General features: G+C 37.9%; 1 protein-coding gene across 4 annotated transcripts in view; it reads right to left on the bottom strand.

The window, feature by feature from the left end:
- Positions 1–24094, bottom strand: part of QKI (QKI, KH domain containing RNA binding) — a 147331-nt gene that overhangs the window by 79320 nt on the left and 43917 nt on the right. For all 4 annotated transcript variants that reach the window (XM_054397988.1, XM_054397979.1, XM_054397996.1 and 1 more), the window contains exon 3: positions 8900–9016. In XM_054397988.1, coding sequence (XP_054253963.1) covers positions 8900–9016 — 117 coding nt within the window. The remainder of the gene's footprint in view (positions 1–8899; positions 9017–24094) is intronic.

The raw sequence follows: 24094 nt of genomic DNA, 5'->3' as shown, positions 1-24094 counted from the left end.
GTTGGCTTTCTGGGCTGCAAGTGCACACTGGTGGCTCATGTTGAGCTTCTCATCCACCAGCACCCCCAAGTCCCTTTCTTCAGGGCTGCTCTCAAACCAATCACTGCCCAGCCTATATTGGTGCTTGGGATTGCCACGACCGAGATGCAGGACCTCCCATTTGGTCTTGTTGACCTTTATGTGGTTGGCTTGGGCCCACCATCTCTCCATCTTGGTGTCGTCAGCAAACCTGCTCAGGGTGCACTCAATCCCACTGTCCATGTCACCAACAAAGATGTTAAACGAGACTGGTCCCAGTACTGATCTCTGAGGGACTCCACTTGTCGCTGGCCTCCACTGGGACATGGACCCATTGACAGCCACCCTTTGGGTGCAGCTACCAATCCAGTTTTTCATCCACTGAACAGTCCATCCATTAAACTGAGACTTTAGCAGCTTGGAGACCAGGATGTTGTGCAGGACAGTGTTGAAGCTTTTGCTCAGGTCCAGGTAAATGAGGACAGTTGCTCAGCCTTCATCTATTAATGTTGTGACTTAGTCATAGAAGGCCACCAGGTTTGTCAGGCAGAATTTGCCCTTGGTGAAGCCGTGTTGATTATACCAAATCACCTCTTCATTATTCTTCTGCCTCAGCAGTGCCTCCAGGAGGATCTGCTCCATGATCTTACCAGGCACAGAGGTGAGACTGACTGTCCTATAGTTCCCTGGGTCATTCTTCTTTCCCCTTTTTAAAACAGGGACTTCCCCGGACTGCCATGACTTTTGGAATATACCAGAGGGCAGTTTAGTGACCTCATCTGCCCAGTTCTCTCAGCACCTGTGGGTGTATCTCCTTGGGTCACATGGACTTGAACAGGTTCTTCAGATGGTCACGAACCTGATCTTCACTCACAGTGTGCAGTTCCCTCTTCCAGTCCCTACCACTATCTTCTCTTATTCCTGGAGTATGGCTGGAGCCCTGTTTTGATTTGACTACTCCAGTCTGCAGCTTCCAGTATCTTTAACAAAATACTTAAGTACTATTAAGTCAGTTATTTCCACATTTCATTAGTTCAATATCCAGTTAACTATTTACGAATTTAACTGCTCTCAGAAAAGGACACATAACCAAGCCTTGTCAAAATCACAATTAAAGGCTTCAGCTACTTTTCACATTACATAGGAAAGCATCTTTCTAAATAGTGTTAAAATCTTCTCAAAGCTGCAACTTAGTATTGAGCACACAGAAATATATCCAGTATGCAATCAATAAAAAGCAAAGGCATGATGGAATAAATCCAGTGAAAAGATGCATTGTATCTTGTATCAATTCTGATGGACCTTGGACACCTATATTTTTCTGTCCTTCTGTCCATTCTGCTCTTGAAAGTAAGATCATTCCTCAGACTTCAGTGGAAAGACTTAAGCAATAAATTACTTTAAATACAAATGTTTGTCAAATCTTCTTTAAAACAAAGAAAATATTCTCCTCCTGTAAAATTCACGTTCCTATACATAGCTAGGCTAATTGTGCCTACATGGTATTCTTCACAACTATCCCATGTGAACTCTACGATTTTAGAAGTAGTATACAGGATAAGATCTAGAAGATGGTACTCCAGAGACTTTGGACTACAAAATCCCCATAAACAGGCTTAAGAAGAGTCAGCCTTCAGTCAGAAGCAATTCAAGAAGTAACATCTGTTACCCTCAACACTGCTACCTGTTGAATTTAAGTATATTTTCTACTAACCAGTTTTTAGCATTTAATTACATAATCGAATCAGCAACTCATTTCAGGATTTTGGGGCGGGGGGGGGTTGGTGTGGGTTTTTTTTCCTTCTATTTTACAGTCTTAGCTAATAGTGTAAAGTCCTTACTCTTTGGAGTGTCACTGCTCTCAGACTACCAGGGATGTAACTCAAAACACTGCTTTGTAGGTGAAAGGGAATCAAGCCATGCTTCTGTACTTCTTCAATAATTAAAAAAAAAAAAAAAAAAAATCAGCTTTATGACTCCTCTTGCATTCAAAATTATTGGTGCAAATGGAATAAAGGTTTTAATAATGGAATAAAAAATATTTTGAGAAGTACTACTAAAACATTAGCTTAAGAGGAACCAAAATTATTTTGATTATATCTTATGTTTTACAATCAACCTCTAGGAAGGCAAAGTGGTACTACCAGATACATTTGTTAAACAGGCTTGGATTCTAAGCTACAGGATTTTCTTCACTACACAGCTACACAAATTCTCATACAGCTTAATATAGTACATTCTTCACTTGTATTTAAATGGCAGATATGTTGAATATTGAGGTTCAATAGCACCTTTATATGAATGACTTTTTTGTTTAGTTTAAAACTAAAATATCAAGTACTACAGTTGTCAAGAATAAGGTATGACAAAAACCTCAACACAGAAACACTTATTTATGAGAAACTGCATTTAGAAGAAATGCCACTATAGAAGATGCTACATGCTGAAGTTAAATAGTACCCTGGGAACAATCTTAAATACTTCAATCTCAATGCTGTAAGTAATTTTCTACTTAAAGTTTATAACCTAAATACTGTCAAGTCAGAAATACGCTGTATAGGTAATGCCTTAATCTTAGCTAAGCAGTCTGCTCATATAATCACTTTTAATGTATAGTCACAGAAGCTGACAGCAATTACAAGTGAATGCAACCATCAGTTTGGCAGTCAAGTCTTACATAAACAAGTTGCAGCTTCCACATTCAACAAAAGTTAGTAGACCATGATGCTGATACCCCGACATTTGGAACTGCTACTCCACACTGCCTCAGCCAGTGAGTTTCCAGTAAGTAGACATCAATTAATTTTATCAAACAGTAACCTTAATGACAGATACTGACAAAGGATTCTGCTATATACATGTTAAAGTAAAGCATCTGTCTGCCAGAAACTCCATTAGCATTGTCATTAAGGCACTTTCTCCTTCTAAAAATACTAAAACAAGTCCAAAAAAAAAGGGACACACAGCAAAAGGACAGTCACTCCAATAATGTATTACGTATACAGACTTGGTTCACCCTTTCACATGCCACTGTCCCCAATCTCCTTCTTCCTTTTCTTTCCTCTCCTACTATTCCTAACAGTCCTGACAAACGCTCAAAACCATACCTTTCCAACTAGTTACAGAATTTTTGTTTACTTGCCATTCCAAACCATGGCCTTGATTTCTCAACACAGATATACAAAACATTCAAACAGCAGCAGCATGCTTGTGTGTGGACGCAGATTTTAGAGGCAACAGTCTTGAGCCACACAATTTATCCACAGAATAAAAATGAAGGCTGGTCAACCCTTCATTCTGAAACACAGACTTTGTATTTCCTATCATATGCTAAATACATTCCATTTCAACAGAAGTGTCTGCACCATAGCTTTATTGTATGTTCACGCACAGTACTTTTCACAGAATATAAAAGCTTAGCATCCTGTAATTATAGGGTAGCAATAATAGGGCTTGTTTAACAAGATGCACTATGACGTACATATGGCCTGATGACATAAGGCTGCATAAACCTGTCAGCGAGGTAAGAGCGGTCAGGAGCACAGAGCTGACTCCTCATGGCCATGCCAGTGTCTATTTTATGAAATTCATGTAAGAAAAGGAAGATGACACAAAACACTGTTTTACTTATCCGTCATTGGGCAGTCTGCCCTTTTATTAACTAGCATTCTTTGACTGGTGTGAGAATAGCTAGCTTTCCTTACCACCTAAGCAGAGGTGCGTTCAGACTAAGTAAAAAATGCCTTGGTCTCAATTAAATTACATGTTCATTAGCTTTTGATGAATGCCTGCAAGCCCTCTCCCCTCCCCAATAATCTTCAAGTACCTTCAGGCTCTAATCACAATATTCTCAGTAATTGAGGTTTTGATTTTAAATTTGTCTAAAGCTGCCTAGAGAGATGTTCTGATTACCAGCTGAGCCTCAGATACAAACGATTTGAGGATTTCTCTTGCTTTGAGGGAAATCTGTCATCAGTTTTCGAGATCTGATGCTAACTCAAGCAATTTGGCCATGTGACAAAGATTTCTAATTCTTTACTTTATTCACAGGCTGACACAGGAGAGTAGAATTTTTTGTCTCCAGAACAAATTTAGATGGTTTAATTTCCAGTATGTCAGCCTTTGTATTTTCTCTTGGATTCTGCAACTACTAGCAAGGTAGAAAAAGAGAAGTAGATGGACAGTTTACTGTAAGAGATGGTATTTATACCATGAAGCTGTCACATTACAGATTGACATTGGTTTAGTAATTAATTTCTTTCCTCATACAGTAAGGTTGGGGTTGGGTTTTTTGGTTGGTTGGTTTTGTTTTTTTGGGTTTGTTTTTTTTTTTTTTGGTAACTAGCACTGGGAAATCTTAGCTTTGCAGATACTAAATATATACATATATATATACACATACATACCCATTAACCTGCATTTCTTATCCTCTCCAATTTTCAAAGTAATGCAGTCAAAAACTGGAAAAACCTTACTTTTCTAAGTAACTTTGTCCTGGGATGAAAGGAAAGGATAAAAAAAAAAAACAAAACAAAACAACAGAACAATTAATGTACCATAACCTTCAGCGAGACAATACTATTACTTCTGTAGTTTACTTTTTGAAATACATTAGCATTCTGAAGTAAAACCTGCAAAGACAGAAGTTCCTTGAGAAAATAAAAAAAAGCTTATCATTAGAAGGCATCTGCAAGACTAAGAAGTTCAAACTGAGCTTCAAAAAACTAGGTGACTCTGAATGTCTCCACTCCTCTAATCTTCTTTTCAAAGACAAAAGTCAGGTAACTCACACTGCCTGTTCTCCTTTGAACACCCACAAAAAAAGGAGAAAAAAAAAAGTGGGGAAGCCTGGTGGAAATCCATCCAAAAATACCATGTTCCCACATTGTACACCTGCCCAAGCTATCCAGAGAAATTGTTATCCAAGTGAAACTGTGTGAGTAAATACCTAGATTATGGTGTGATATGAGGCTTTATGGAATAAAGCTGGTCACATTGAATAAATGGTGTATGCCTTTCTAACAGCTCCAAGAGCAGCTGACACATTGATGATGCCTAGCCTGTGCTAGAAGGTCCCAATGTAAGTAAAACAAAAGGCTGTAAGGACACACTACAGACATCAAGACCTAAAGAAAGAACAACTTGAAGATGTAGAAATGTTGCAAGTTCCTAATGAGTGAACTTTACTCATTAACATATCAATACTTAAACACACAGCCCTTTGATCTTACCTATAAGACCAGCCCTCTCAAGAGTACACACTATTAATTTTGTAGATACTATTCACCGTATCACAGTATATCAGAGGTTGGAAGGGACCTCAAGAGATCATTGGGTCCAACCCCCCTGCCAAAAGCAAGCTCAGTTAAGGTAGCCCACACAGGAATGCATCCAGGTGGGTTTTGAAAGTCTCCAGAGAAAGAGACTCCACAACTCCCCACGCAGCCTGTTCCAGTACTCCATCACCACCATCACTGTAAAGAAGTTTCTCCTCATGTTGAGGTGAAATCTTTTATGTTCAAGTTTGAACCTGTTGCTCCTTGTCTTATCACAGTGAACCACAGAAAAGAGCCTGGCCCCCTCCACTTGACACCCACCCCTCAGGTATTTATACACATTGATCAGATCCCCTCTCAGTCTTCTCTTCTCCAGACTAAACAGCCCCAGGAATCTCAATCTCTCTTCACAGGAGAGATGTTCAAGTCCCCTAATCATCCTTGTGGCTCTCTGTTGGACTCTCCAGCAGGTCTCTGTCTCTCTTGAACTGCGGAGCCCAAAACTAGACACAATATTCCAGGTGTGGTCTCACAAGGGCAGAGAGGTAGAAGAACTTCACTAGACCTGCTGGACACACCTTTCTTAATGCATCCACTGGCTCTCTTGGCCACAAGGGCACATTGCTGTTCCATGGAGAACTTGCTGTCCACCAGCACTCCAAGGTCTTTCGTCACGGAGCTACTTTCCAGCAAGGCAGCCCCTAACCTGTACTGGTCCATGTTGTTCTTCCTCCCCAGATGTAGGACCTTGAACTTGTCCTTATTAAACTTCATGAGGTTTGCCTGCACCCAGCTCTCCAGCCTGTCCAGGTCACGTTGGATAGCTGCACAGCCTGACAGGGCATCAGCTAACCCCTCAGTTTTGTATCATCAGCAAACTTGATGAGGGTACTCTCAATCCCCTCATCCAGATCGTTGATAAAGATATTGAACAAAACTGGACCCAGTACCCAAAGAAGCTATAAATCAATCAGGTTATTAGGTAGTCAAACTTTGATGATAAGAAATAGTATATAACACATGGAGAATTTTTAGGAGATATGCTAGCTTTGCAGGTGACTACCTAGCATCTGTACTTGAACAACTTTGTTAATAAATATCTCGTCTCTGCATATATTGGCACAGGTGAAAATCAGTTTTTCTGACAGCAAGAGTCCTCACATGAGAGGACAGGTTCTGAAGCATAGTGGTGGGAGGTTGTGAGCACTAAATCTAACAGCTGTCTTGACATCATCCTAAGCAACCTGTTCTGGGTGACCCTGCTTGAGGAGAGATGTTAAAAAAAGTGAACCTCCCGAGGGCTCTTCCAACCTCCACCATTCTGTGATTCCTGTAAGAGATTTCACAAATGGAGTGAGGGGATTATGATGTGGGCCAAGGAACACACAACAATTTCCAGAAATCCAAAGTCATCTTTAATGCTTTTCATTCTGCAAATGAATTTAACAGGGAATGGGTCTCTTCAGAAGAAAAATTGAGGCCTCCAGAGATATTTTTTCTTTTGCACACAAGTGTAGCTGTTTGCAAGTATAGCTACTGCTAACACAACAACTGTCTGCTTTTCCACACAGCAAAGTCAATCTGTAAACCTTTTAAGGATGTATCAGATGATCATTGTTTATGACTATTTTAAATAGACATACATTTACTACTAACAGAAAGATATTATTTCTGGACCATTAATCTTGGTGTCTCGATCTATACTTAAAAATTTTTGTGAAGAACAGAAACATGAATAGCTAATGGTATCTAGTAACATAAATTAGCTACAAATAACATTTCTATTCAGAAGAAAGATACAAAACCTAACTCCTGATGAACTACCCTGATCTACAATTACTATTCCTAAACCAAAGAGCATAATTAAACTTAAATTCTACCCATAAATGAAGGTAAGAAATGGATTCTAGATGAAAAATACAATGTAACTTTAAAACTATGTTTAAATTGGAAAAGAAATTAATGGAATTTTAAGTACTCATTTTTTAAAAATATCTGTATTTATCTTTGTAATTGATAGCCTGACAATTCATTTGCTGCAAACTAAATTTTAGTATATTCTACATAGAAAGAATTACTTTTTTAAACATGTTATCAGAACTCTTAATGTCTAACTCATCTACCAGCCTAGTGGTAGCTTTCATGAGTTGATCAAACAGTGTTCTCTTATAAAAACTAGGTGAAGCTGCAAACTTTCAAAGGAGTATTTTCACTATATTCTGCCCCAGAATATATATTTTTTTTAAAACAATGCAACACAATATGCAAAACACTGACTACTATTAATAGCCACAGACCAAGCCGTGTAATTAAGATTGTTTGCATATAGGTAAAATTTTATTATGCCAGGTGAGGTATGCTGAAATTTTAATACTCAAATTTTAATGTCTACTACCACCCCCAAATTATGGGAAATCTGTATTTCAGAATCCTGTAAAAAAAGTATCAAGTCAAGTTCTATTTACCCACTTACAAGTTTAAACCCAGTAATAGCAGGATTTGTTTATATATTAAATGATGCCTCCCCTCCCTCAGATAGAAGTACTTCAGGACATAAACTGTTTTAAAAAAAAACACCTTTACAAATCAAGCATTAAAGACAACATCATCCTGTATTATGGAACCTGAACAACCAAAACTATCTAGGTTAGAACAGATGTTTGCTCAAAAGCTGGCAGTCTAAACATCCAAAATAGCTATAGGTAGAATAAAAGAAAGATGGGTGATAGTACTACAGTAGATCATGATTACAAAGAGGTATTAAAGGAAGTTTTGAAAGTGACAAACTCTGGGATCTGAGATTTTTAACTGGTTAGAAATCAGCTTTCCATTTTAATTATCATGTTCTACAATAGAACGTATTACGTGCTGATGAGGTAAGAAAAAGAGGTTTTCTAAAGGAAGAACCAACAGAAACAGTTCTTATGGGAACAAAGAGGTAAAGAGTAGTTTCAAGTGCACACTTCAAAACTGCAGTGGAGGTATCAATGCAACTTCAGCAGCAGCAACCAGAGGAAGAGGGAAATAGCTAGAAAATAAACCTGCAAAAAGAAATTACTTCCAGGAGTTATCACCAGAGAAATTTGACATTCAGTCCCAGTACATGTATTAGAGGACAGGGCAAGGAACAGTCTTTATTACATCACAACTCCACGTGAATGCAAAACACATCTAGAAACAGAGTGTTTCTTGGATTACTCAGACAATTCACTACCAGAAATACATTAAACGTTTTGTTTTAATCCACACTACTTGCAAAAATCACTACTTTGGTATTTAAATACAAGACAGTTATGTAAAAGATCGTTTAAGAGTTTTGCCTTTGAAAAATATGTTTAACTTATTATTTTCCCTTGCCTTGTGAAACATGGCAGTTACAAGAATAATTTGTAATTGCTAGTTAGACTTCCAATTGCACCACTATGGAGCATGTACATTTGACTTCTTTAGAGTAGGCTGTGTTATTTACTAAGTTTCTAAAACATACTAGATTATAGCAAAACACGTAGTAAAAGCACAAGAAGCAAGACCAAGAGACAAGAGCTTATCCTCTGTTCGAAAGTAAAACTATGCATCCAAAACTATACTAGCTCTCAAGAGCTTACCTTCTTTTTGTCCCTCATGGAGCCCTTCCCTCGGACCATTATCTTGCATCCTGTCTCTGCCTCAAGTTGTTTAGCTGTTAATCCTCTGGGCCCAAGGATTCTTCCGACAAAGTTGAACTGGAAAAAAACCCACAGCATTATTTCTACAAAAGTAAGTAAACAGAACTTAACATTTTATTAATGAGATGTATTTGTGTCTCTAAAATACCATCAAGTGCTTAGCAGTTTAGAACACTGTACACTAAATATCTGAGGTTAAAGAAACATTTAAGCACCATTTTTATATATTTGATACCTACGTATACACTGTTTTGGGGGATATGGGTTTCAGGTGAAAAAATATTTTTAAGTTTAACATCTGTTAGTCTAGGGCAGTAGTAGTCGGAATTTCCTCCTCATTAAGTCACATGAGACACAACAAACCACCATTCCCTCACCACTAACATGACTAGACATGCTCATTAGCACAATAATGTGCATCAAATTGCAGAACACATAGGTCCTGGTTGCATGACCAGACATGCACACAACTTTCATGTGGTGGGATTGACGGGGTGCCAAATGTAGACCCATGCTGGGGGAGAGGGGTTATTTTGGACAGTATACTGGCTGCTCACCCACATCTATGGAATTGTATTTATCTACCAGAGCCGTAGCATTTCATTCAGAAAAACAATCAAACAAATCAGCCAATCCAAACAACAACTGAGGCTTCTTACATAACCACTGTACGTTGCCTGGGAACATTTCTAGAAGGCACTGAATTTGCCACATACTTATATGTACAGACACATTACATGTATGTATATATGCGCATATAGAGGCACATGACAAAAGCAAGTATCATTGTATGTAAGTTGTACCCTTTACTCAGTTGTGCACACAAATAGAGTTAAGTATTTCACATTTAGGTGGCTAACTTCAATATCACAAAAATCACAGAATTGTCAGGGTTGGAAGGGACCTCAAGGATCATCCTGTTCCAACCCCCTGCCATGGGCAGGGACACCTCACGCTACATCAGGTTGCCCAGAGCAACATCCAGCCTGGCCTTGAAAATCTCTAGGGATGGGTCTTCTGCTGCCTCTCTGGGCAACCTGTTCCAGTGTCTCACCACCCTCATGGTGAAGAACTTCTTCCTAATGTCTAATCTAAATCTACCCTCCTTTACATTTGATCCATTCCCTCTAGTTCTATCCACTACCCAACACCCTAAAAAGTCCCTCATCAGCTTTCTTGTAGGCCCCCTTTACATACTGAAAGGCAGTCCCCTTGACACTTTCTCTTCTCCAACCTGAACAACCCAACTCTCTCAATCAATACAATGTACACAGCATCCAAAAAAAAAATTAAAAAAGTGAAAAGCTTGGATATGAACATATTTTGCTAATTGCTGATAAACCTTTATGTTTATAGCCTTGCATAGGCTTCCTTCACTTGCTCTATGGATGCAGCTATCACCGCTATTTATAAATATACAAAAATTATATTGGAATTAAAGCACAAAAAGCTGGAAAGAAGTATAAAGATTGAATACAAGTTTCCTGCTCAGCTCCAGAAAAAGCTTGCCATGTCACAACATCATAGTATATAGAGGTTGGAAAGGACCTCAAGAGATCAAGTCCAGCCCCCCTGCCAAAAGCAGGATCACTTAGGATAGTCTGCACAGGAATGCATCCAGGTGGGTTTTGAAAGTCTCCAGAGGAGGCTCCACAACCTCTCTGGGCAGCCTGTTCCAGTGCTCTGTCACCCTCGCTGTAAAGAAGCTTCTCCTCATGTCGAGGTGAAATCTTCTATGTTCAAGTTGGAACCCATTGTTCCTTGTCTTATCACTGTGAACCACCAAAAAGAGCCTGGCCCCCTCCATTTGACACCCACCCCTCAGATATTTATGCACATTGATCAGATCCCCACTCAGTTTTCTCTTTTCCAGACTAAATAGCCCCAGGTGTCTCAGTCTCTCTTCCTAAGGGAGATGGTTCAAGTCCCCTAACCATCCTCATGGCTCTCTGTTGAACTTGCTCCAGCAGATCCGTCTCTCTTGAATTGGGGAGCCCAAAACTGGATGCAGTATTCCACGTGTGGTCTCACCAGGGCAGAGTAGAGGGGTAGAACAACTTCACCAGACCTGGTGGACACACTTTTCTTGATGCACCGCAGAATACCATTGGCCCTCTTGGCCACAAGGGCACATTGCTATCCCATGGAGAACTTGCTGCTCACCAGGACTCCAACCAAGGTCTTTCTCTGTGGAGTTGCTCTCCAGAAGGGCAACCCCTAAACTGTACCAGTGCCTGCTGTTATTGTTCCCCAGATGCAAGACCCTGCACTTGTCCTTATTGAACTTCATGAGGTTTGCCTTCCCCCAGCTCTCCAGCCTGTCCAGATCTCATCAGATGGAAGCACAGTCTAACAGAATGTCAGTGCCCCCTCTACCCCAAACCCCCAGTTTTGTATCATCAGTAAACTTGCTGAGGGTACAACAAGGACAAATGCAAAAGTCCTCCACATGGGTCAGGGCAATCCTTGCTGCCCTGAGGCTGGGAAACAATATAATAGAGAGGATTCCTGCAGAAATGGACTTGTGGGTATTCATGGACAAAAGGCTGGAGACAAGCTACCAATATGCACTTGCAGCCTAGATGGCAAATCACATCCTGGGCTGCATCAAAGGACGCATGGTCAGCAGATCAAGGGAGGTTATTCTGCCACTCTGGTGAGACCTCACCAGGGGTACTGTGTTCAGTTCTGGGGCCCTCAACATAACAAGGATGCAGACTTGATGAACAGGGTCCAGAGGAGGGCCACAAAAATCATCAGATGTCTGGAGCACCTCTCTGGCAAAGACAGGCTGCAAGAGCTAGGGTTATTCAGCTTGGAAAAGAGAAGGCTCTCAGGAAACCTCATAGTTGCCTGCTGGTACCTCAAGGATGCTTTGAAGAAAGCTGGGGAGGGACTGTTTACAAGGGCATGTAGCAAGAGAACAAGGAGCAATAGTTTGAAACCGGAGAAGGGTAGGCTTAGATTGGACATTAGGAAGAAATTCTTTACTATGAGCATGGTGGAACACTACAACAGGTTTGGCCAGGGAGGTGGCGGAGGCCCCGTCCTTGGAGACATTCAGGTTCAAGCCTGATGGGTCTCTAAGCAACATGATCTAGCTGAAAGCCCCTGCTTACTGCAGGACGTTTGGACTAGATAACCTTTAAAGTTCCCTTCCAACTCCATTCTATGATTAGTCCCAAGCTTGCAATTTCATCCATGTTGTCTGAACACTCTTTAGAATTGTGGCTTCTGGTTGAGAAAGTGCTGACTTACACTACAAAACATTCTATTAAATGTTAAGCCAGTTTCTTATCTAGCTACTCACAAAATATTCTTCTCATAAAGAGCCTTCGTAAATTGTTCCAAGGTAGCTCAAAATTCCATCTTTTCAAACTGTATGCATTAGCTCTTGAACGTTTTTTAATTTTAATTGACCAAAATATGGATTTTTTTTTCTTTTCATCAAGTAAGTTAGATCTTGATATATCTTACTTCCAGGTTTCAAAGCAAAACACAAAATACAAAAAGCACAATAACAGTATGAAATTTAGTACTACTGCACTAATTCAGCTCAAATTTTGCAATGCATGGAAGTTTCTTAAATACTGCATTTCCCATACACTGTAAAAATCAAACATGCGTCTTCACAACCTCTTACTAATCAACAGCTTTGAGTCTTCAGCATAATCTGTTCTTATTTTCCTTCATTACTTTTGTTCTGGGTGTAGGCACTAGTGAGGCAAAGTACTGTTAAGTGCTTAGTTTGCTTGGAAAATAATTGTTCTGTACATAGGGAATACAAACTGGTTTTATCAAGTAATTTCTGATATTGCAAACCTGTTAGGTAGGTCACCAGGCAGAAATTTTGACAGCTCTTGAGAACATCAGTTGCTGCAGAGTAATCATAAATATGCCACGGTAGATGCAAATGTTAGGATTTAGAGCAACTTTTTTTCCTAACAAGGTAGCTTCTGCTTAAACACCTTCAGGAGCAAAGATCCTTACATACAGAGATTTCCAACATATGCTGTCTGTCTCATTTAAGATTGTGATTTGGGGCATCTTCTCAAAGAAAGGCCAACAAATATGTTACTAAAGGATCCTGCCAGTGTGTACTTCGTACATGTTGGACACTTCAATCTTGTAAGATCAGCAAACTAAGGGAAAGGGAGTGACAATGCAGAGAAACAGAGAGGAAGACCAATATGGTATAATTGGTTCAAAAATCAGCAAAAGAAGAAAGCCTTCGGCACCTGAGCTCCACCAGATGCTCAAAGTTTCGTCTTTTTATTAATAATGTTAGTGTTGTATACTTCCTGGTTCCCTCTATTGTCCCTGAAACTAACACTTTAAGACACAATAATAAATATTAAAATACAGGAAACATTCTATAAATACAAAAGAGACTTTTCTTCATCAATGATCCCAAACAAATCCTTTGCAATATATCTACATTTCTGTTATTCCAGCATTTGGTCACAACCTTCTGATTCCAACTTATAAAAGTCACACAAATCTTGTGATTTCCTCAAACCAAAACAATGTAACTACTAAAACTGAGTATTTGTAACCATAAATGTCCACTCAATATTTTTTTAATTGCCTGTAGAAATCTGCTTCTGCATAGCTATGCCATACACCAAAACATGTTCTCCATTTTGAGACTACCTTTACATAGAGTTAAAAAAAACACCACAAAAGGAATTAATTATAACAAGACACTAGAAGCTTCGCATTTTTTTCCAAATATAATGTTTTTACAGCAAAGTGTTAGACATAACTCTGCCAGCTCTAAGTGGACTTTCACAAAAATGGAAGATTGTACTTTGTATTCACTCTTCCCATGCCCAAATTAGCTTTCAGATTGCCTACTAATACATTCAACGAAAATGTGGTTGAAAGTGTCCTGATATTTTATCTCGCTTTTAGAAAACATGCAGAACAGCATTTCCTGCTTACTCCATTTTCATATGCTTTTTCTGACAAAAAAAAAAAAAAGGCAGCTGAAGAAAAGACTGCAGTGCTTACAATATGTGAAAGCCAGGAAGAAACTGAAAACAATGTTATAATGGATTACATCTGGTAATTTTATCTGAAGAAGAAACGATGACAGTTAGGTTAGCCATTTTGGGAGGGAGCCTTCTAATGTTCTTGAGATCATAACGTGCTGTTCCAAGACCATTTGGGAGGTAACTTAAATCTGTCAGATACAGGCTGAAGTGGTAACTTTAGAAATAACAGTAGGAACCAATTAAAGACACAGGCTTTTGGTGCACATTTAGAACTCCTCTCCATTTTTTCAGTCAAAAGTATTTTCTGGAAATACTTCAAACTATTACTATTTTCTCACCCAGTACAGAAGATGATACCACTAGATTTTTGATAGGTGCGATTAAGGAAAGTATCTTTTTCCATGAATAGAAAATTCCAGATATATTTCATGCCTTATTAAGTACTTCCAAGGATTCAACACCACACTTATCACAACAGAAAACAGATACACAACTTTTGTTGATGAAAAGAAACAGTCAAGAGCTACAACCAAGTAAAAATAAACACATCATATACACAGCTCACTTAGTGACCATGCCATTTAAGTGAAAGCAAAGAATGAAAAGTTTACATATATAGTCACTTGTACACATTTAATAAACCAAGTGAGAAAAGTATAATGTTTCAGGAAAAAAATATTTTGAAATTACAAAAAATCTTTCAGCTGCATTTTGATCATTAAATATGCTCCACTAGAATGTGACAGATTTTAAAGGGAGAGGAGACCAAACAAAGAGGATGGTATTATCATTGTCAGTACAATAAACATAGACAACATTAACCATATATAAACATTTTTTATATACAGGCTAACTTTAGGTAGTTAAGACTGCTAGTGACAACAGTGAAGATGTTTACTGAAGTCTCTTCCAAAAATACCTCATAGTAATAAAGAGAAGCTGCAGACCACAAGCAAACATTACCTCCATCCCTTAAATGCAGCATGTTCTCTGAGCAAGGTAACCAAGTAAATGCCAAAGTACATATGCAGTGAATACCAGCATGACACACATAATCTGCTTGTGTCAGATATATCCACTTATATTTGCTGGGTCCACCTGACATACGCCATTCTAATAATATAAACAAAGCTAAATAAGAGCTATTGCATTTAAGTGATGAGTTACACAGTAAATCAGAAATGCTGTCCTGTAAGAAACTGGAATCATTAAATAATACCTTCATCACTTAAACACAGAAGTTCAACCATTATGGTACTGAAGAACAAAATACACAGTATCAACTCTCAGAAAGAAAGGATCTGTCATATTTGCACTTAGGTGCTTTTGTGCTAGATAAATATACCCAAAGCCCTTAGCAAGTAATGTGAAATACTCCTGAGATTTTACTTCAATTGTGAGAAATTTAATCCTCAGCATTTCATAAAAGGGTCATTGCAGCTAAAAATATTTCAAGTAGTTAAAATTCTCTGAAATCTGACTTGTCACAAAGAAAACAGCAAAATCTTTATCACTGGTGGAAAAATGGAGATAACATTTTTTTTTCTTAGTTTAGTAAGCTAAGCCAAGCATCATTTTCAGTGAATATGTAATTCATGAAGATTGGTTCCATCTTTATTTAGTTAACGGTATACTTTTTTTTAACACAGATTATGGGGATTTTTAATACTTTTTTTGGTTCCTAATTCAGTAACCATAATCACTTTTCAGCATCAAAGCTAGAGAATAACTCTTGTTACAGGAAGAACTGACAATGATTGTGGGAATAAAACAAGCTTAGTCTAGTTACAATGTTTCATAATGTAAAAATAAAGGATATTAATGTAATAGTGTGGTTATTGTAGCACTAATTCTGGTAATATTTTAAATGCTTTAAATTACATTATTTTCTTAAGTCTATTGCAACAGCATAGATCCCATGGGATCTCCTGAAAGAAGAAAGAGCTCCAGAAAGTTTTTCAAAATGCCTAGTGAACACTACTTTAGGCAGTGGAAAACACAAATCTCAGTTCCAAGTCTCCTCCATATTATTCGACCTCTAACCTCTTCTAATAAGCTGTAAAATGGCACCAGTACACTGAATACTTATGGTCAGAATCAAATAGATACGTTATGATATAGTTGCCACCACAGACACATGATGTGACACCTCACACGACTGGAATGACAAAATGGGTGGGTTTATACCCATATATACTCCTCGGAAGAAGTAGGACAGGAAGAGACATTGGAGTAGGCATATATGCCACTATCTTAAACTTGATGATGACAATAAGGTTGAGTGTTTATAGGTATGAATTAGGTGGAAGGGCAACAAGGCAGATATCACGGTGGGAGTCGGTTATAAACCACCCAGCCAGGATGAAGAGTCAGAAAAATTTTTCTGTAAGCAGCTGTGAGATCTAAATTACTAAAATTTGTTCTCATGGGAGATGTCATCTTACCAGATGACTGCTGAAAATACATAAAGGAAACAGTCTAGAAGGTTCCTGGACTGTGTGGAAGACAACTTCCTGACACAGCTGGTGAGAGAGATAACTAGGGAATGCACCCTACTCGACCTTCCATTTGTGAACAGAGAAGGAAGGACTTGTGGGTAAGGTTAAGGCTGGATGCTGTCTCAGGCACAGTAATAGTGAAACTGCAGAGTTTATAATTCTTACGGAAGTATCAGCAGCACTGCCACCTTGGACTTCAGAAGGGCAGACTTTCACCTGTTTTGAAGCCTGCTTGACAGAGTCACTTAGAGAGAGACCTGAAGGGTGGGGAGGGGAACGGATGGCTGGACATTCTTCAGGAAGAAAATCTTTAAGGCAAAGAAGTTGGCCATTCTAGTGTGCTGTAAGACGAGCTAATGGGGAAGAAGACTGCCCTGGCTAAACAGAGAGCTTAGATGGAACTCAGGAACAAAAGTTAAGTCTATGACCTATGAAAGAAGGGGCAGCTCATTCAAGAACAGTACAAATATTTTGAAGAGGCTATATAGGGAGAAAAATACAATGGCTGAAGCCTAATTAGAACTCAACCTGGCTAAAGCCATTTAAAAAAAAGTTTCTATAAATACATTAACATCTAAAGGAGAATCTCCATCCTTTATTGGATGCAGGGGGGAACACAGTGGTAAGAGATGAGGAAAAGGCTGAGGTACTTAATGCCTTCTTTGCCTCAGTCTTTAATAGCAAGACTGATTTCATGGAGTGCCCAGCCTGTTGAACTGCACAACACAGACAGGGACAAGAATGAAACCCCCACAGAAGAGGACCTAGTTAGCAACCTGCTGCACCACAATTCTAAGGGGCTTACACCCAAGGGTACTGAGGCAGCTAGCAGAAATACTCAACCAAGCCACTTTCCATCATTTATCAGCAATCCTGGCTCACTGGGGAGGTCACAGCTGACTGAAGATCAGCAAATGTGACACCCATCTACAAGAAGGGCTGGAAGGAGGATCTGGGAAACAATAGCTGGGCTAGGAGTGTTGATCTGCTTGAGGGTAGGGAGGCTCTACAGAGGCATCTGGAGAAGCTGGATAGACAGGTGGAGGCCAACTATATGAGATTCAATAGGGTCAAGGGTCAGATCCTGTATGTTGGTCACAACCCCATGCAATGCTACAGGCTCAGGGAAGAGTGGCTGGAAAACTGCCCAGTAGAAAGACACCTGGGGGTATTGGATCAATAGCCAGCTGAATATGAGCCAGCAGTGTGCTCAGATGGCCAAGAAAACTAACAGCATCCTGGGTTGTATTAGAAATGGTGTGGCCAGCAGGAGTAGGAAAGTGATTGTCCTCCAGCACTGATGAGGCTGTACCTTGAGTACTGGGTTCAATTTTGAATCCTTCACTACAAAAAGGACACTGAGGTGCTGGAGCGCGACCAAAGAACAGCAACAAAGCTTGTGAAATCTAGAGCACAAATTCTATGAGGAGCAGCTGAGGGAACTGGGGTTTATTTAGCCTGGAGAAAAGGAGACTCAGGGAAGACCCTCTTGCTCCCTACAACTATGCAAAAGCATGCTGAAGTGAGGTGGGTGTCAGTCTCTTTTTGCAAGCAACAAGGCATAGGACAAGGGGAAAGAGTCTTGAGTTGCACCAGTGGAGGTGTATCATGGACATTAGGAAAAATTTCTTCATGGAAAGGACTGTCAAAAGCATTGTAACAGGCTGTCCAGGGAAATGTTGGAGATACCACCCCCAGAGGCATTTAAAAGAGATGTAGATGTGGTGCTGACAGACATGGTATGATAACAGTTGGACTCGATCTTAAAGGTCTCTTCCAAGAAAAACAATTCTATGGTGCCTGTTTGACTACAACTGAGCATATTTACCATTTGTTGCCCAGTTAGTAAACAGTCCTTGCATATACAGAAACTGTACATGGTCCTTTAATAAATGTTAATTACAGCTTTATCCAAGTTTCCAAGCAAAGCTTCAATAATAAGACTATAAAGAATCTGTGATGAACAGTTACACCCCATTCTCCCTAGGAGAGTAAGTAGCCTTACTCCCCAGACATCAGCAATACATGCTATTGTGATTTCAAGGATAGATCACTGGGGTCTTCTACCTTAAGAATTGCTAGCTTTATTACTGTTTCTTATTAGTGAAGTTCTCCAACATGAAAACAAATGAGACAATAAATAACAACTTCTAAGGATTTTTTAAATACTAAAAATCAGGATACTTTTTGATTTTTCTTTTTCGCTTAAAAAAAAGGTGATTCCTGTAACTAATAGAATCATAAGTATTACATTTTCCAAAGAGAAATCCCAAGCCCCACTCAACTGTAACATTCTGTTTGCAAGTATGTATAATCCAGCAGCATAACACTATTTAACAAACTAAAAACTGCTCAAATTGTGTTCTGCAATATGTCAAAACAAACAGCATACCATGTAATTTCAGATAGAAAACTGAGATTGCTTTAATTTTAATAAATACATTGATTGCTACAATATTTTTTTATGAAGCAGAACTGTACAGTTAAATGAGACAACAAGCAGCATTAAAGAAAATAGCCATCTTACCAACTTACTTCATCTAAAGACACCACAATTCTGCAAAGTTAGTTTCATTGCTACAGCTGACTTGCCAAACACAAGATTATTTACATTTGCTCCTGACTGAACAGAGTATCAGCAACTGATTTCAGAAAGCTCAGAATTTTTTTCTGATCATTGCAGTCGTAAACAAGACAAACCAGATTATCCATGTGATATCAATAAAAGACAGTTTTTAGTCAGACTATATCCTACTGCTTAAAATGCTCCTTTTAAAAAAAGTGAAAATACAAAAATGCATTTGAAAGGATAGATGGGATTTAGAATGAATTACTAAATCCTTTAAATCCACATTATTCACTTCTAATAACGTCTCTGCTGAAGGCTTTGAGAGCTTGTTTAACTGACAAACAGCTTTACAAACCCCAAGTAAATACAATGGATCAGATGCACTAAAAAAGAGAAGGGAAAGGAAAAGGCAGGAGGGAAACAAACACACACCCTCAGGATAGCTTTCCAAGTAATTTTAATAGTGGTAATACAGCTTTATTGATTAAAAATTAAAATAAAAAATAAAAAAATCCCCCAGAGCAGATAAAAAAAGACACAACTTTTTTTTTCCCAAGTTCTTATCTTGCCATAAGAGAATCTGAATAAATTATCAAACATTGACATACTTGGTGCTCCATTCAGGTATTAGTCTTTTTAATAAAATTATCATGACAGCTAGAATTCCTTTCCTAAATAACAAAACTTTTTAGCACAGAAATTCTAATGTATGTGACAGAAGAACCTTAGCAGTAACTAAACCTAATTAACTGAAGCTTAGAACTAGTCAGAAGTGAACACAGTTTGTTTAAACTAGGCAGAGATAACATCATTCGTTAAATTCTTCATCTACGTTGGGAGGTCATTCAAACATCATACCAAAAACTTAAATATACTAGATCTAAAAAATTATCACATCTGACAAGTATTTAGTTGTTTTCTAAAAATTAACCCAAAACAAACATTTATGCCAAAATGTTTATCACTTAGTTTAAAATTAAGTGGTTACTAAGGACTTTTACTGTCCTAGGATTTAATTCTTTCCCTCCCCATTTTTCTGTAGCAAATTATACCTCCATCACATAATTTTGGCATTAGATAATACAACCTTGAGACAGAAGCTAGAAGGCAATCCAAACAAAGGGAGATGTATCCTTTTTCTTAAAATGAATTATATATGCTGCCGTAAAGAGCTTTCTTGACTCTTTGACAATGTCATGTAACTTTAAAACACTACGAAAGCTGCAATGCTTAGTCTGCTTTAAATAGAAGCAGTGGTAGTCAGATGAATGAACTACAAAGTTTGAGTGAATTAATATAAGAATAACTCTTAAATTACTGACCGTTACCACAAATCTATAAAAGCTTTGTGCTTGTTTTTACTGTATATAATTAAACAGTCCCTTGATTGCTAACAACAGTTAGTAATATTAGCAATCATCACTTGCATTAGAAAGATACAAGGCAATTTTACTAAATTAACTAGAATTTTCTGATATTTTTGTATAACCTCCCATATGAGTAACCTTTGTATTTAAACAACGTATAGAATTTAAAACTGAGATCCACAAAGCACTGCTATGCTAATTATAAAGGTAACCATCACTTCAATGGTATCACGTACTAAACACAAGAGAAGATTTTTTCAAATGACTGTATAGCTCCACAATCATAAATCTCTCTATATAGAGGCATATAAAAAAGTAAATCTGACTAAACGAAACACAAAGTCCCTTACCAATGAAGCTCAAATCTCTCTAATCTCTCTTACTCAAGGCCTGAAAAACACATCTGGTACATCATGCTACATATAGTACACCAACTTTTGTATACCTATGTTGTACTCCTAGTAGAAAAGATAAACGGATAAAAAGATAATAAATTAATGCAACATCATCTCCAATGGATAGAAAAAGCCTTCTGATAAGTACTACTGTTACAAGCAGAAGCTGATTTTGTGGTGGCAAAGAAAAATAGCTCTTAACATTAAGAAAAATGAGACTCATCTATCATTTTTGCAGTATTCCAAAAGCTGCCACTAAAGTACCAGACTACAAACACTCCAACAAGCTTTAAGGAAGGGCACATACCAGCTCCTCCTACGAGAAGGACATTTGGAATTTCCTGATCTCTTCTCACAGTGTCAGATCATGCCGACAAGCAAGGAGCCTGCCGACATCTAAGCACAACAAAACACTGCAACTCACTCGACTGAAAGCTTTCATGCAGGAGATACGTTTCACTCTTGATCCCACAGCTTCCTTCATGGAAAGCCTAGTCCCATTCCTTTTCTCCCAATAAAAGCAGCAGAGGACTGCCTCTAGCATGCCTCACCAACACAAGATGCCTATTACCGATACGAAAGAGTGGACAAAAAGGCTGTTCATGACTAGTTTACCTGTTCAGGAGATACAACGGAGGTTTTGTTCCTTACTCCTCTTGGGCTCAAGAGCTAAACAAGCTATTGAGAATAAACCTCTATCACCTAAAAAGTATCAGACAATACCAAGGAGAATTAACCTTCCAGCTAAGATGCTGGACTCATTTCAGGGTTACACTCTAACAGCCTTTACTGTGTGTAAAAGAACTAGATGTATTTTTACATCACATATTAAGTATCAGGTTTTTAAGTAATTAAACATTGACTGTTCCAAGCATTGTATTTGATGCATTTTCAAAAGTTAAAATCACATATAAATCACATACTTCAATACGTCTTTGATAAAGAGAAGGATTAAGATACATAAAGCTTATACTGCTCAAGAACATTCATGCTTTCACCTGTTACAAAAATACTTTTATTTCCTAAATTGTCAAACAGCAAGATACTTAAGTAACAAAATACTTCCAGAATCCCATTAAAGAATGCAAAACCAGTAAGAGAATATTACTGTAAAATCACCTAACAAAGTGCCTGGATCAAAAGTAAGTTCACTTTAAAAATAACGTCCTTCAAACAGCAAACTACATATTCATTTATTTTTGCACTGAACAAGCCATCACAACCTTCAAAATTCTAGCACAGCTTTATACAACTATTGATAAAAAATTAAAAATGTTGTGATACTAATAAAAGCATTCTTTCACAGTTTGTCCTTCAAAGCTCTATAACCTTCTCTGTCATTAGGACTGACTGATAAGTCACCAGCTGTTTTTTCTTTTTTTTTTTTTCCTCCTCATGCTACAATGCGTTCTCTTCCTTTTTAAGGCTACCCAAGCAACAAACAGGAGGACTTCAGCCAGCTGCTAGAATGTCACAAATCTATATATTTAGCTCCCATCTCATTTATTGCCATCCCTCAGTGTCAACCATTTCGTGTTCCTTTTGCTCCAGTCTACTAACATTCCCCTCACTAAACTGACAACACTGCAGGCTGGATAAGCAGCCAGGAGGCACATGAACACAAAACAAAGAGACCTTATCAGTTATCAGAGACAAAAGCCATGCCTTGTCAAACATTCTCAAGGTTAAAAACATTCTGGGTTTTGTCTGTCATCCCCCAACTTCTGATCTCACTTTCACTATTTATAAATCATGAAGTTGTTGATATAAATACTAATTTTAGATCACTAGTGAGAAAGCAATTTGTTCTTTTAGCATGTTTAATTTGCATTATTATACCTTCACCTATTAGGACAGAAATCCTCCCATTTGTACTATATTAATTTGCACTATTTGCTTCACTTCTGCTTTCTCAATGCTTTTCACATATAGTAATATAAACTGCACATTAAAGTCAAATTTACTTTCTATTTAAGATTGCTTTATACATTAACCCTTTTCCTCACATCACAAGTTTAAAGAAAATTTTAATAGGACAGTTTCAATTCCATTTCAAGTAACTATAAAATAATATCCCTCAAAATTAATTTTATGCTGCATGTTCTGTTCATGTAAAAACACTAATCTAATTACTGTCATATTTTGGAAATAATTGGATTTTAAATTGCTTAGAATTATCTACGTAAGTGAGAAAGCTGTAAAGATAGACAAATTAACAATTTCATGGTTTTAAAATAGGAATCTCTGTTATCGTGAGGCCCATTTGCAATGATTTAAAGGCCCACAGTACAGTTTGGTAGTTCCCTCTTTAAGTGGTCATAAAAACCTTTAAACAGTAATTGAAAGATTGTTAACAAACTCTTTCAGGAAATCAGATCCTGTGAACAATCTAATAGTAGGCATGCTAAAGTGAGATAGTGAGTAATCTGTTTCATCCTATTCACTAAGATGAGGTTTTCATTACAGTGACAAGACATCAGTTTCAATAACACCAGATGAGTAAAAATTGTTCAATTCCATGCTCTACTTGGGAATAGTGACACATTTATCTAGAGAATTAACAAGTTGTGCTGTGTGTAAATTGGTCTCCAAAACCTAATTCAAGGTTCCAGCAGTACCCTCTAAGCCTCACAGTTTACATCATTAAACTCAAATTCCAGTAACAAAGTATCCTCAGGATATACAGTCCAACAACTAATTTCCATAATAATACCTTTTAATTAGATATGACTACATGTGACATTACCCGAGGCACTTAAAGTTGGCAATTCTGCCATAGACTACTTCCAATTCTCAGTAATTAGAAGTGAGAAAGATATGTTCAAATTTGAGTACCATTGCAAATGGTGATACTGTAAAAATACTTTGTAGAAATGAAAATTCTTACATTATTGGACACCATTCCCTTTCAAAAAAATACCAGAGAAATGCAGTAACTTTTCCTCCCACAAAAAAGGAAGAGCTAACTGACTAGAAGCAGTCTTTGGGTTTATATTTAAGTTCATGCAAAGGTGAGGTGGGCAGTAACCACTTCATTTCATTTCATCTTTGTTATTGGAACTTCAGACAAAGTTCTGCACTCCTTTCAAGCAATAGATTTTATGCTAAATTATTCAGTGTTCCAAAAATAAATTTATTAGTCACCTTGAAAGGTGGGAGGAAGCAGAAAAGTTGCACACTCCCAAATCAGAACACCTGAAAGCTGTATTATATTAATAGCAATTACGATTTTTTTTCCTCCACAATAGCACTCATTTTGACAAATGAAGTTGAAAAAGAAAAAACAAAATCTAAAAAAGGTAAAGCACC

Source organism: Indicator indicator, chromosome 2 (genome assembly GCF_027791375.1).
Source record: "Indicator indicator isolate 239-I01 chromosome 2, UM_Iind_1.1, whole genome shotgun sequence".
In the NCBI taxonomy this organism is placed as follows: Eukaryota; Metazoa; Chordata; class Aves; order Piciformes; family Indicatoridae; genus Indicator; species Indicator indicator.
This window is presented reverse-complemented; position numbering and strand designations above follow the sequence as displayed.